General features: G+C 42.1%; 1 protein-coding gene across 3 annotated transcripts in view; it reads left to right on the top strand.

Moving 5' to 3' along the window:
- The first annotated feature begins 1,413 nt into the window (after positions 1-1,413).
- Positions 1,414-15,517, top strand: part of LOC112567758 (rho guanine nucleotide exchange factor 12-like) — a 73,906-nt gene continuing 59,802 nt past the window's right edge. For all 3 annotated transcript variants that reach the window (XM_025244565.1, XM_025244567.1, XM_025244566.1), the window contains exons 1-4: positions 1,414-1,788; positions 10,090-10,145; positions 10,294-10,398; positions 11,219-11,268. In XM_025244565.1, coding sequence (XP_025100350.1) covers positions 1,547-1,788; positions 10,090-10,145; positions 10,294-10,398; positions 11,219-11,268 — 453 coding nt within the window. In that variant the 5' untranslated portion in view covers positions 1,414-1,546. The remainder of the gene's footprint in view (positions 1,789-10,089; positions 10,146-10,293; positions 10,399-11,218; positions 11,269-15,517) is intronic.

Below are 15,517 nucleotides of genomic sequence, written 5' to 3'. Positions count from 1 at the left end.
TCCGGCGCTCGTATCCCAGAGAGGTTCACCTCCAGTCAAAGGAGCCTCACCTGTTGGAACGCCTCTCGTGCAGCAAGTGGTCGCGGATTGCGCGCGGCGCGCTGCCTCACACCTGAAGGTCCATCGTGCAGCAGAACGTGGTCGTGCCCCCCGGACGTGAAGGGCAACATCCACTGGCTGGGTTCAAGACGGTGGGGGTAATCGCCTACACCACCTCCACCAAACCCTCTCGTCGTCAGGTGAGACAGATGAGCCAGAAGCCCCTACCTGTCGGGGAAAGAGCTGTTTCTTAATGGGACAGGCAACGGAGAGCGGTGGCAATCCTTGCCCGGGATGCATTATGGGAGTATCTGTGGCTCTTCCACTCGCTGCGCAGGGCAACAATTAGCTGTGCCCTCACGTGCACGCTCGAGCATTAGGCCTGTTGACACTCAGGAGTTAGCTGTTGATGTCTTACGCTTTCTGCTTGGTCGCACCCCTATCACCGCTGTCTCTTTGGCAGTAAGACTGAGATCATCACTCTGTGGCATTGATACGGTCATTGAAGCGAGGTGTTACCAAGAGCGGAACCGCCTAGTGCTTTGCCTTGTTGCTTGGTCGTTCTAGTGAATGTTAACGCCTGCACGCCGTGTTTATGAGGCCAGGCGCTGTGGTAAACAAGTCTGGTGGGTAGGTGCAGAAGAAAGGGTGGCAGGGGGCACCTGACGGTGTTCAGAAATTGGGACCTTGCGCAGGCCGACATAGAATTTTAATTGGGGATCTGTGGCGTCTGGAAGTTCAGTTGCAGTGTAACAGCCGTCTAGAGCCGTCTCAGTACCTGTTGATGGTCTGATAGGAAGCATCTGGTCTCAAGTGCTTGTAAATGGTGGTTCCAAAATTCAGGATTACAATGGCAATTCTCCCATTTAGCAGCATCAACAGTGGCCACAGCCAGCCTTACTAGGATAGTCCGGATTGTGATCAATGCAGCATACGTGATTTAAGAAGAGAAAACCTGCCAGATGACACTGGCCCGAGTTTCTCTTGGCTCTCCTCCTTGTGCCTGGATTTACATGTTATGCACAACCGCATCAGCTTTTGCTTTGGTGTCACAGGGGTTTTGTAATTTTGGAGCATACAGTGTTTATTCAGGGAGCAGCTTGTATATATGTGCCTTGTCATCAAGCAGTGTGCATTTTTTTTTTCACTAACAAAACTTACAGGAAGCAAAGATGCCGCCCTTTTTTGTTTACGATTTTCATATCAGGACAACGCATTGCTAATTTTGAAGAGGCAAAATTTTTAGATGAGTTTGTCAGACACTGTGCATTGAATTGTAAATTTGTAAGGCAAAGTGGAAAATGGATTTCTTTCTGTGGATTATGGCTGAGTGTTCCATATATGCAAGGGAAGTATGTGCTTTGGGATGCTTCAGATGCAGTGATCATTTCCTGAAAGTTCAGAAGGGATGACTTGGTACTACCGAGATGGATTTGCCTCTGAAACTTGAGAAGGGAGGAATTCATTACCAGAATTAGGTGGTGGTTATCTACATAAGGAGAAATATATGCATATATTTATCCTTTTAATTCTCTTCTCAGCTGAGCATTGGGTTTACTTCTGCTTATCTGTAAGTGTAACCGTCATGCCTCTTAGCAGAAAGTGGCGTTCTCTGGATTTCTTTGGTTCTTTGGAAAACCTTCATCTCCCATACCACCCTCACAAACATGGTCACAAGACTGAGCACAAACAAGAAGGAAGACAGGACAAGCACTCTGATGGGCATCAGAAGAGTTCATTTCGTGCAAGGTAAATGCCTAATGAACCATGTTTTTAATCTGCAAAAAGGGGGTGTGGGTAGGGATGAGTTATTTGGACATGGCTTGCGTTTACACTGTGTAAATATCCCACAATGTCATCTGCACGTAGGATTTGAACAATTCGTACCCATTGTTCAGGGCTTAATGTTAGAAACTTTCTTGTGGATTTTTTTCTGTATCAGATAACATAATCCACTTTGTCTTAGATGCCCCATTCACCCACATCCCTCTCTTTTGAGAGGAAGTCTTTGGTTTGAAATGTTCCAGTATTCTAGCATTTCTCAGTGAGTTTTTAAAGAACTTGATTTTAACAAGTAATTTTTTTTTTATATTAAGAGTAATGTTTGGAATAATCATGAAAGCAGACTGCTGTGGAACTAGCATGAAAGGTTAATGGTATTTTCTTCTAATTAAAATAAAACAAACTTGTTTTGATTGATAGAAAGACATGGCCTAGTGTGTAGGCTTTATATTGGTTAAGTAACTCACTTAAATTTTCGACCTGCAAAATTAATAGATTTTTTTTTTCAGAGGCATCAATAATCTGTCTTTAGAATTCTTTGGAAAGCTGTTTACTTCATTAATCTTTGTGTAGAGAATTTCATTAAATATTGTTGCAGCCATAAATCTGAGATATGGTATAATAATTTAAACATAAGGAAATCCTGTTTGCGGCTATTTTTGGTCCTGCGGGATGAGGATGTAATGCCGTCTTGCAGGTTAGGTGCTATGTATCATGTATGCTTATTAGCATGCATTCTTGTACTACCCATCCACATACACAGGCTTTAATGACCCTAGGAAAAAAGATGAATTTTGAAAGAAGAACGAAAGTAGGCTGGTGGTCTTATGGGCAGCAACTTTTCCAGAACTGATAAGACATCAGAGAAACAAGCACCTCTGCTGGAGACTCTGCCTGCTGTAGCTGCCCTCTATCTACCTACCTCCACTCTTATCTAAAGATTAGCCACTGGAGGCAGTTCACCGTGCAGTCACCAATGGAGATTAAAGGCATCCAAGCTAATAAACAACAAGGCCTTTAGTGGTAAACCAGCAGGCAACCATAACCAACCATCTAACTCTTCACATAAAAATACTTTGCCCACTTTGGAAGTTCCCACAGGTCTGGGAAATCTCAGGTCACAAAGTACACAATGGTGTGTGTGGATCCAGAATCTAGCATGATAACAGGCCCCAGTTTTGTGCCACCCTTCCTCGGGGATGAGGAAGGTAAGGCAACGAGGGAGAGGAGATAGACACCACCCTCTATAAAGCTGGCTTCCAGAAAAGTGAGGCCTCTAACACTTCTCCCCAACCACCTGATAACTTCAAGGAAGGACTTTACCTTACCTCCTGCACGCATTAGATTCTCATGTTTTTCCTATGCATGCCAGGTACTCAACCACAGAAAACGGTGTGTGTACTTGGTCCTCTTTGTACCTAGGTTGTACATAAGGCATCCTCTGGAGACCGTCATTTTTGTCTTTTAGCAGCAAGTTTAGCTATGTTGCTCTTGGACAGTTTCTGGTCCTTTAGTTGTCTCTCGCTGATCTTCACCATGTTTCTTTTGGTCAACCATTTTCCTCTTGTCATCAGCTGTCCAATGAGGGGCTATCTCTGGTTTCAACATGCCCTTCCCATTTCTTTGTTGTATATTTATGCAGCTGGCTACTGTAAGGATTCCTTCATTAGCAAGTATTTTAGGCCTGAATATCTTGAAAAGTCTTTTGTTTCTGCCTGACTTATGCTTTCAGCACTCACTTATATAAGACTGAAAAGGCATTGTTTCTGTAGGTGTGTTTTGTACTTTAAGATGTTATTCGAAATGGTGTAATCTTAGTACAGTTCTTATTTAAAGAGAGCTTTCCCACTTAAAAAAAAAGTTGCTGTGAAACTTGTATAGTGACGGTCAGTTTCCATCCATTTCCCCCATCCTCTCCCATTAGCAATCAGGTCGTCATGAACATAATTTACTTAGTTTGAATGTCACTGTATTTCTGCATTGGAGAGAGATGGCAGTTGCGTGTGTTAAATTCCCGTACACCGATAACACTTGTCTCCCATTTTAATCCAGGCCATGTCGACCTCGTAGACTAGTTTTTCGCTCAGGGAAGAAACTTGGGCAGATGAACTGACTCATTGTGCCCCATTTTCATCTGAGTCAGTTGGGTGCGGATTTTGTAACACAGACGACGAATATTTCCGCTTTCTGTCAGCTCAGCCTTTTAACGTCGATCTTTATGCGAGACATGACCCTTGGTAGGCGTGGCCTGCCTTGGCTGTAGCCTATTTCTTTACTAGCTTGAATAAACCATCGCCACACCACTCTCATGGCTGCATTTGCGTATCATTATTTTTTTTCCCTTGCACGTGCTACGTGGGTCGACAGAGAGGGTCGACTATTCTGTGCCATGCGTGGCGCCCCGACTGCTGTGGTGAACAGTCAGCAGCTGTCTTGGCAAACTGGTGGCAAGTTATCGGCGATCAGACGTATCACCCGATGACATTCCACATGCGCAGTAGTCGGGTGGGAGCTTGATGCGCGCGCACACACACACACTGAGCATGCTCACACATGCGCGCGCATGCATGTTAAGCAGTGAATTGTGGACTTTTTGAAAAAAGATTTTACTTTCATTCTTAGGTCTCCTGGTTAAAAATCTAGTGAATTTCTTGAGTACATCATATTTATCTTTCAGTCTTACGGTTGTGGTTTGCCTTAGGGTTTCAGCGTAAAGGTTATATACATTGCCTAAAAGTAATGTTCGGTGGCTGTTACCGCAGTTGTACGTTGTGGTTCATGCACGCACGACACTGATGCTCTCCACCAATACACTTGTTTACACTGCAGCTTAATGCTGCTTTTCTTCTTTTAAATTGTAGTTTTTCATAAATGCTTTCTAACTTTTTTTTGTGCAGCACATGTGGCCGGCAAGTTAAAGTAATGATGACAGTAAGCTATTAAAAGAAACATCAGCTTAAAAAAATAACCTTAAAACTATATTTAGTTCTTGAGAGAAGCAAGTAGATTGAAGTGATTGGAATGTTAAGGATAAAGAACTAGAGAGATTTAGTAGACAAGGTATGAAATGTTGGAGGAAAGCCAAGTGAAGATGATTTTCTCATAAATTCGCCTACCCCTCCCTAGACAGTTTCCAACATCCAGTCGTCGGTTCTTCCTCCCCTTTCCACCCTTGCTTCCAGTAGTTGACCACAATGTTTGGAAAAGATGTTCAGTTTCCCCTTACCCGGGAAAAAAAAAAAAAAACCCGCCCCCTACCTAAAATCTACCCATCAGATAAGTGGAGCCTCCCCAAGGACCGAAAATTCTGAAGGTTTCTTACTTTTCCCGATCCAGCATGGTTTTTCTTTGTTTTTAATTTACCTATTCACTTATTTTACCTACACGCTTTTGTTCCCCTTTCGAAGCTCACATTGTAGTGAATAATAATATTTTTAAACAAACTGTTATTAAATATTATCATTTTTATTAATGAGCACAGTTTTAAGGTGGGGTTAGAGACACAGTTGTTTTAACAAGATTCAGCGACAGTCAGTACCATACAACAGCCAAGATGGTTTTTAAAAAAAAAAAAAACTTTTGTCCTTTCTCATCATTTTACCTTTTCAGCTGTGGACAGTAAACGGGGGATACATTTGTGGACATTAGTTCTGGCGAGATAAACAGCTATGGACCATGATCTGGGGAGATAAACAGCTGTGGCCTGTTTACTTCCGCACATTCTTTGCCCCTTTCTATATTATCCTGCAGTGCATTCCGTTTTACAGAACACGTGTTTCGGAGTAAGCATCACTTGCCCCAAAAGTCAGACAACGTAACAATCAAACGAACCGCCTGTCCCAGCAAAAGCAGCACAGATGTCCCTTATCCCAGTGTCTGGTAGCAAAGAGGCTCTAGAAGATGTGCTTTGATCTGTACTCAAACTCAGAGATAAAGTTGTAGCCTTTGGTATATTGCCTGTTCACCTTCTCTTTCTTCCATCTTTGTTTGCGGTTTTTGCTTTTTTTAAAGTATTTACTGAAGGCGGGAAGACAACAGTTTATCATATCAAAGATTGTGGAAGCTAGAGCTCATTTCACTTTTCATCTGATTGGAGCTAGGTAGATGCAGGATCTGCAGCAAGCGGGTGGAGATTTTCGCTTCATGCATACCTACCAGCCATGCTGTTTGCGGTTAGGTGTGACTTGCAGCAGCCGTGGTGAACGAACACTACTCTGCAGCCGGCTATTTTGGTCTTGCTTGATGGTAATGAACTGGATCGTGTTGATGCTTCTGCATCCCTTACTGTCTGTTGGGTTGGTTTTTTTTTTTTTCACCGTTCGTTGAAAACAATGCAGGCATATCTGGAAAATAAAATTATCATCCACACATTTCCTCCTGATAATTCTCAGTTTTCTCTTTTTCTTGGTCTGTTTTTATTTTTTTTTTTCCCTTGTCCGTAATCCATTATCTTTATCACTCTGGCTCTCTGTGCATGGAAACAGCATCTTACATTTCTTGGCATGAACCAGTCCAAGGTTTTGTTACATGCCTTTGTGAAATTTGAAGAAGAAATAAATTATCGTTAATTATTGCTAAGTGTCTTTATGGTCTGTTACTAACAGGTGGCTATAACATTCAGCTATGTCTCTATTGTGTATTAAAAACTTGCTGAACATTTTAAAGGTACCAGATGAAGCCGAGAATAAAAGAGATGAGGAAAAAAAAGAAAGTTAAGCTATTATTCTCCTTGAAATATGCCGTAAGCCAACACTTGTGTGAGCACTTGAAAGAATTGTTACAATCTTTCATACTCCGTATATGTATATTAACTGCCTTCTAAATTTCACGAAAATATTCCCATGCCTGTTGGCAAGGTTCCTGCATCAGTCAGATGCAGCTGACAATCGTGTGCTAACTCGTGATTGATTCTATGGCATATATTGCCTTTGGATACTGACCAGTGGGCATCATTTTTTTTATCCGACATCACAAAGCATGATGTGACTCATGAGGCCACAAACTATGAAAACTGGGTGGGACTGTGGTGTTGGAAATAGCATCAGCCTTGCTGACATAAGGGGGTGCATTTAGATAAGAACTGGAATTATGGGAGGGATGTCATGGGGTAGAAAGAGTTCTAGAGTAGTGACGACATGCTGTTCTATAGTGATGTCAGGGGTATATGGTAGGCTGGATAGCTCAAGGGATGTCACTCATGCTTCTCGCTACCTTACACTGGTTGACCCTCCCAGCCTTCTGCACATCGCCAGTGTCAGCAGGTTGCTGGGTGGCTTAAAATAGTTGTTTCTTTTTCTTTTTTTGTTTCAAAGTAGAAGGGGTGGCGGGATGTCCTTCACTGCATAGTTTCTCCCTGTGACTCCTCCACCTTCTTTGTGACAATAACAGTACAGCCTGCTATGCTGTGTGTCGCTAAAATGCAGTAAGCTTGCACTGCTGTCAGTGAACCTGTTACACAGTCACAATCGTGCGCTTGTAATGTCATTGTAAAGACTATGGTGTCACTGATAGCATTGAGAAACTATTACTGTGGTGTTATGTTTAAGTGAACATATAAGTATCCTACAGTCACAGTGAACCTGCTACAGTCACTGAGATGCAGTGCTTTGTTTAAGGCCTGACTATCACAACAGATAACTTGGTCTGTCCACTGGTGACCTAAGCCGGAAGGAATAAAAAAGTGAAGAAAAAGAGAAGTGACTGATGGAGGTGGAGTAAATAAAGTTCCCAGGGGGGTCAGAAAGATAAATGTGTAAACCACTTCAGTCACCTGTTAGGTGAGGCGTTTCCATGCACATCTTATCACAGCTTGTTTGCCAGGGGAAACAATCTCCAGAGCTGCTGCCCTGTGCAACAGCACCTTAGAGTGGTATGAAGTTTTTCCTATGCATGAAGAACCTGGTATGAAGCTTGTGTGTATGTGAAAAAAAAAAGTAAAAAAAAAAAAAAAAGAGGCATGTACAGTGAGTAAGAGAATATCTGATTGAATTAGGTCTACAGATTAATAATAATAATTAGGATGCTTGTATAACATGGAACACAACATGTGGCCAGGCTTTTCATATTACTAGACAAAGTTTAAAGAATCTATAAATAGAAGTTGATGGGGAGAAAGACTCCTGGGAATTTTGGTACTCACCATCCTTCCTTGTCTCAGAGCACAAGCATACACACATAAATTACATATATATGTTGTACATGTCTTAACCATGAGCAACTTTGAACTGTGATGGGAGAGTCTTTCTGCAGGAGATATTTCTAAAAATTGCAAATTCTAGAAAATTTTCCAATTTTTCTAACATTTCACAATATTTCACCATAAAATCACAGATGGTAATTGTCCTTATAGAAAGGAGGTTTTATTTTTTTTTTTGCATTGTTCGAGGAAAGGAACATGGAACTTGATTGAAGACTAGGTATTTTTACATGTTTGAGGGAAACATATCAGCAGAAATTTGAGGTTAATTATAGTGGGTAATAACAGAGATGAACATTTGGCAGATAACAGATGATACTTAGATTGTAGTGGAATATTGCAATATATTTTCCTCTGCTACTTATTTGGGTGGGGTGGGGGGCTAAGCCTAGGGTCTTGGCATAAGAAGTGTGAAAATAACTTTATTATTATATTTATCCAGCATTTTTTTATGAAATGTCATCATAGATTCCATAATAGGTTGACAATCTGAGACAGTTTACATCAGAGCAACATGCGGGAGACCCCATCAGTCTCATTCCATGATTCCATGTTGCATCTTGACACATTTCCTGTGCACATGCATGTGAGCATGGTGTATTAACACCAACATGCACACAGCATGGCCATACAAACCTAGGAAGAGACAAGCAGATGTTTCAGTTGATTTGAACACAACAATCTACTTGTGTGAGCTTGCCCTGCCTGCCTCGGGGCTGTACACACACAGAACAGTTTGTTGTTCAAAGGGTTTTGGGGAGGGGTGGAGGAGGAGTGGGAGGCATTTTGGACTTTTGAACTTAGGCAGGTAATCTTACACCAGACACATTTTTGCTTCTTGATCTCTTTTCTTAAAATTTATGTGTTTCTGTGGGTAAGGATGAGGGGTTAGTTTTGTGTTTATGCGAGGACTGCTTATGTTTGTGTGTATCTATGTGTATGTGTGAGTAATTGAGAAGGAGACTATAGGAGAGTGAAAGCATTTAAGTAAAAATAAGTAAATCAAAAGAGAGGACATTTGAGTGATAAAAAGATAATATAGGATAGTGTAAGAATAAAAGGTAAAATAAAGGGCATTTTAAAAATGCTTTAACAAAGCAAAATAAGATTTCAATAACACACCCTGACTCCTTGTTTCCTCACCACATTCCTCAACCTTCCTTGGCATTCTTTGTATATTGTAGCTAATTGTAGACAGTTTTGCTTGCATCCAAGGGCATGTTGAGGAATACAAAAATGAATAGGTAGGCTGCTACACTTGTTTTTCTTGGACAGAGGCTGTTTCTGAACAGAAGCGGGCTGACCTAGGCTGATGAGAGAGACTGGGTTCTGAGCGTTAGATGTGAAGCCAAGCAGGCTTACAGCTTGCCTTTAAACCTGTGAAAAAAAAATCTTTACTATATCAGAAGTTTTGTGAAGTACTTCGAAAAAGGTCAATCAACTGGACAGATGTTTATTGCCTTTCACCTCACTTTTTCTTACAACATACTATCCTCCTCTCCCACCACCATCTGATTCATGTACAAAACAACAAAATCCAGAGTCTGGTACATGCTAGAATGCTCAAGAAATTGTGGAATCAAAGCACAATGTTCACATGATGTCCAGCATTTGCTCATTGATTTGCAGTTTGTTTGTGTGAGAGAAAAACTTGTTCCAGTACATATATATTTCATGGATTTGCTCTGTTATGCCACAACCTGAATGGAATCAGGGTGTTTTAGGGGGAAAACTGGATGATTTGGTATTGATTCTATGAGCCTAAAACTTAGCATTATCAAATCACTTTTTGGAATGGATGCTTCTTTATTTTACTTCACACATCATGTCTTCTGATATTGCACTTTATAGAGTGTGGCAAATGTATATGGTATAAGGCAGCTGTTGAAAGGTTGATGCAACTGTAAAAAAATATTGTCTTCTGACTGATTTTCCTGGTTAGCTTTATTCCTCAGTTCTGTTGCATTTTTATTATATTGCGTAATCAGGAAAATTTGTTTCCATTCTTGCAAAATAGTGTTTCAGACCACTAAAACACTAAAAGTAAAATACGTTTCTTTCTTCTGTTACAGACTATCCAGTTTGAGTGACAAGAATGAGTTAAAGCGAGATGACTGGGATGGCTCAGGTGGGTTGAACCATGGTTCATCCTCCTCATCAGTTTTTTTTTTCATTTGCATTTTCACTTGCTCTAAAGCAAAATGTTGTCAGCTGCAATAAAAATGCTTGTCAATTCTGAAAGTCTTATAATATTAATAATATGTTTTATTGTGCAGGAGTGGGATTGGTTCAGCGCTGTGTCATTATTCAGAAGGATGAGAAGGGCTATGGTTTAACAGTTAGCGGTGACAATCCTGTCTATGTGGCATCTGTCAAGCCTGGTAATATATTATAACTTCATTTACCACATTGCTTCGCTTTATTAATACCAGTCACTTTGCCTTTCCTTTTTATATATTCTATCTTGAATTTGATTTGCTTTATCTCTTCTTTTTGACAGATTACAATGTTTTTGACATTTGTTTTAAAATGAATAATAGAGTATGTAAAAGAGAAGTCATTTTTTGAAAAAAATCTGAATTATTCGATTTTGAAGATTTATTATCAACTGTATTATCTTTACTGTTACTGATTCTCTCTCTCTCTTTGTATATGTGTGTGCATTTAGAGGAAGTGTTAGTTGATTCCTGGGCATTTATAGAAGTAGCTTTTGCATTGGGTCATTAGCAGTTAAACCACATTCTTGTTGATATTTTATTATTTAATGAAAAGCAGGCTATGGCTACACTGTCTATAATACAGTGTAATGTACAGCACCATGCAGTAATCTGTTGTTTCTTTTTCTTTAGCATGGCTTTTACTTCTTCCTTTAATTAAAGGTAGCACAACACACTACTATTATTACTGCTTCAGTGTTAAAATGCTGAGCATTTAAAGTTAGGTAACTGCTGCTTATAAAATGTGCTTATCTGCTCTGGAGTAGTTGCCCTTACTCGGCTGCAGCTTCTTTTGCTGGGTCATATTTGCTGTTCTCAATTTATTGGCATATGCTTTGTTTTATTTGTGTGTGGAAACGTAACCATGCACGTGGATTTATAAAAAATAAGTCAGGGCTTGTGTCTGCATCCTGTTAAAATGTTACTGTTCTAATAACCAGAATAGTAGTCATTAATTTCAGGTATAAAATTTATTACATTTCAGAGGGAGCAGCTGCTAAAGCTGGTGTTCAGAAGGATGATCGCATTGTTAAGGTAAGTTTTTCTCGCACATTATGAGAATGTTTGATTTATATAGTTGCTAGAGTGGCTCAAGCATTGTTTTGAGATCTACTTCACAAATGTATTTTTCATTGCTGGGTGGAGCTAAATGACAATGATGTCTGACAGAACCAAGATCAATACAAATGTAGGCAGATAATTGAATGTTATGTTGTCATATTTATGGGACTGACATGTACAGGTGTACATATTGACAGGTGTGCATGCATGCACATACACACAGAATAAGAGATGTGTACAATCAGATTTGTACGGTTACCTCTTCTTTAGTCCTAATACCTTTTCTTTCTCCTCTTTCCTCTATCACTTCTCTTGTCAGTATGTGTGCCTGTGTTTGCATGTGTGTTGAGTTTGGATGCACATGGTGAACGGTTGAAGCACACTGCTTTCAGCAAAGTTTCTCTTCATGTCTCATACTGCCCCCTCGGGACAGCACTAAATGACCCATCTGGTGTAAATCACCTGTAGCGATTGTTGACCTCATTAAGGCCAGCTGTCGTCAGCTGCCTCTGGACACATGACATGTACAGATCGGCCACTAACATCTATTATGTTGGTACTTTGTTTTCACAAGACTGTAACAGTGGAGCAGCTTTTGTTGAGGGGTGGGGGGTAAAGCGGCAATGGCTAGGCTGGGCAAGGTCAGGCGCAGCCATAACATCAGGTTCACCACATAATGTAAATTTGTACAATTTCCTCGTAATACCGATCCTGCTGTATGGATGTGAAACGTAGAATCTGCTTGTCGATACGGAGAGAAGAATCCAGGCATTCAAGAACTAGTGTCTGAGGAGGCTGCTGCTGAAACGACGTAAGCTGGTTTGGTTTAGCCATGCATGACACCTTTTCGAAGACTTCGAAGACTGTCCTTCAAAGGTACCTTAGAAGGGTGGTCGAGGCCGCGGTGGCCAGAGGAAAAAAAAAATACTTGCTTACGAGGGAGGGGGAGAGTGCAGTCCCGCTCTAAAAACGGTCCTGTTTTAACGACATAGGGGTGCATTGACATTGTGTGGGTGCACTGCACCCTCTCATCCCATCTTCCTGCTTTTCATTTATTATTTTTTAGTTGTTTTTTTTTTTTAAGTTGCATGTGAGTCGGTTGTGTGGATGTGTGTGCACCCATCCGTGACACACGTGATAAGTGCTTGTGATGGGGCAGGGAGGGGGCTTCATCGTGTGATCTGTTCTACTTTCGAACCAGCATCAGTCTTCTCCGCGTGCCACACGTCTACTCGGGTTCATGCGCACTGTCGTCTAGTGTTTGTGCGTGTGTGCACGCGCTGTTTCGCCCTCTTGCTGGGGCTTGTTAGACTCTGCTGTCGAGATGGAAAAAAAAAAGTAGGTGTGTGAGGATGGGGCATGGTGTGGGGGAATGGACTCAACGGAGGAGAAAGAAGGCGTGAACATGGTAAAACGCTTGCATGGCAGAATATGTTTTGTATCGGGGCTAAAGAGTTGTCATGGCGGGTAGGGGGAATTGGCACCACAGGGCCCGAAACCACTTGCGGCTCATGAACCAAGAGAAACTCACAAACAGGTGGAAGAAGTTTAGGCTTTAAAAAAAAAAAAAACAACTTCCGCGAACCTCTGACCCACCCACCCTTCATCCACCCTTTTCCTCACGCAGTTTTATTCAGATAGGAGATCGTTACCTCTCGGCTCCCAGAAATACCTTCTCCATGGCAACGAATTAGTTTCCGGAGCAGTTATTTCTCGGAGAGTTTGTACGGAGTAGGACTGATGATGAGTTGACGGGTGACAAATGTGTTTGTGGTAATTTTTAACTCACACTTTAGCAGCTTGAAAAGTGGTGGCAGGCTTTGAAGATTCGAACCCTTTAGCGTGAGGTCAGGCGATCCCCGGCGACACCGGAGGGAGGCTAGGGTGTGTGTGTGTTGGTGGTTGACGGGGAAGCGGGTTTGATATGAAAGGGCAGGGCATACTCAGCAGTGCACAGTTGCCACTCACCTGTGATAGACCTCTCCGCCCAGCTGACTCAGGTGTTGATGTCGCCCGAGCGAAAGGAGGTCAGGCTGCAGCGAGATGGGGAAGGAGGCTGTGTGTGTGTTTTTTTTTCGGGGGGGGGGGGGGCAGTGGGGCTGGAACATCAGCGTCGAACGAGTCAAGGTACTGACACACAGTCCGGCTCACTTTTTCCCCCGCATCCATTCTCATAGTTGTTTGTAGTCACATGGCAGTCGTTGACCCTTGCGTGTCTTAGTTCGCCCACCTGTCTGCTTGTTGCTGGCCCGCTCTGTCCCATACTTGACGCTGGGATCTCAAAAACAACACGCTCATCTTTCCGTGCCTGAGCTCAGGACTAAGCTGTTTTCCTGTCAGGTGGTGGTAGCTGCTGGCTCGCCTTAAAACACCAATGCCCTCCATCCATCCACTTTTTCCAAGGTAACATTAGCTGCAGACGCCGAAAATTAAAGCTTGTAAATAGTTGAAATGTCGGAGGTTGAGGAGGAGGATGGTGATGCGTTTACGCTATGGACACCTTTTTTTTTTAAAAAAAAGAGAAACAAATGTTTACTATCTTCGCATTCATTCTGTTGTGATTTATCGCTCTTAAGAGTGTCCCCGATTAGATTGAGCAAGTGTGTACTTGTATGCGTGACAGAGAGAGAGAGAGCTGTAACCAGTCCTTGTATTGCTCCTGAGTAGCCCTGTTGGTCTTGTGTTTATCTCGTGCGTCTGTGCGTGAGTGCACGCATACGTATATATATATTTCGTTCAATATAGAATTTTTGATGTGTGCACATATTAATGTGTATATGATACTATATAGGTTTTATAGTGGATGTTATGTGGATAATTGATTTCTGAACATCTCCGTACTCTGGAAGAGTGAAATAATAAAGCCTCTCAGCTCAGCGTTGCCATCGGGCGGTAGTTAATATTTTAGTCAGGTCAGAATGACCGCGAAGCAGAGGCAGTAAGCGAAGAAGGTGAGAAATGTCGAAACTTCTAGATGAAACAGCGCCAAGCTCTTGCCGCACGTCGGAGAGGGCCTCTTCGTTAAAGTGGTTTATTTATTTGTTTTGTTGTCGCGGGTGGGGATGGAGGCTACGAAGAGGATCAGAAAGTGTTAATTCCAATTGGTTGATTGATGGGTCACTTTGCAGTGCCCGCTGATGTTACGGTTTGAAAGCATCGCATGTCGGGGCATGTGCTTCTTGTCTTTAGAAGCCGCCCACCCTCTGTTGGTGTTTTTCGTGGGCGGTGACGGCAGATAACGATGGCGAAGCTGAGATACGTATGTGTGTGGGCAGGTCAGCAAAAGCAGGATGTTGGGCTGTACATCAGTGTCACTTAACAGCCAGAAAAGGAGCATAGAGAACGAAGGACAGTATACACACTCCTCAGTCATTAGCCTCTCTTTACCCTTTTCCGTGTCCGTAAGGAGGTTAATGTCGAGGACGACCACGATGAAAAGATTTTAGATTGATGGAAAAATGTTAACACAAAGATTGGTTAGTGTTGAGCATATAGTCTTGTGCACGCACACACGCACAGAGTAGATAGAAATGTCAAGTACTGAAAGTTTGTCAGGCAGGCCAAGGGCACGTAACGTTGCCCGGATGACGACGAAACAAGTAAGAGTTGCGGGCCTTCCCCGACAGCAGCAACAGGATTCTGGTGTGAGCGCGGTGGCTGGTGGCAGAGTTGTTACAGTCACCTGTCGTCTGCTCAGTGTCCGGGGTCTAGGGGTGTGGGATGAAACAAACATTCGATAATTTATTCGGGGCTTGGCCAGAGAGACTGCGCGGCGGTAAGTAGATTGGATGCCACGGCCATAGTGTTATCGAGCAGGTTTGCTACCATTCTATTACCATCGTAAATTTTTAAAGGTTCCAGTGTTTGGGAGGGGGTAACTTGGCACGTTTTGTGTTGTTGTTGGTGGTGTGTGTTTGTGTTCGTGCATGCGTGCACTCATGCTTTTAATGCGTAACAAGTACATGCACCAAAGCAAGGCTTTTAGAAGCAATGTTAACACTGGATCCACGCTTTTACAACAAATACTGAACGAAAGCCAACATCATTCACTGATGTTTGTGTAAATTTGTTAAATATTTATGCAAGTCCGTGAGATTTTAGCTCACCCAGGTATGCCGGGGAATGTATGCATTGGCACACTTGGTGTGCTTTTGGGTGTGGACTTGTCTTCATGATGTTTTTGCTTTAATCTTTATTTCATTCATTGATGCTATGATTTAGA

Source organism: Pomacea canaliculata, linkage group LG7 (assembly GCF_003073045.1).
Source record: "Pomacea canaliculata isolate SZHN2017 linkage group LG7, ASM307304v1, whole genome shotgun sequence".
Lineage (NCBI taxonomy): Eukaryota > Metazoa > Mollusca > Gastropoda > Architaenioglossa > Ampullariidae > Pomacea > Pomacea canaliculata.
This window is presented reverse-complemented; position numbering and strand designations above follow the sequence as displayed.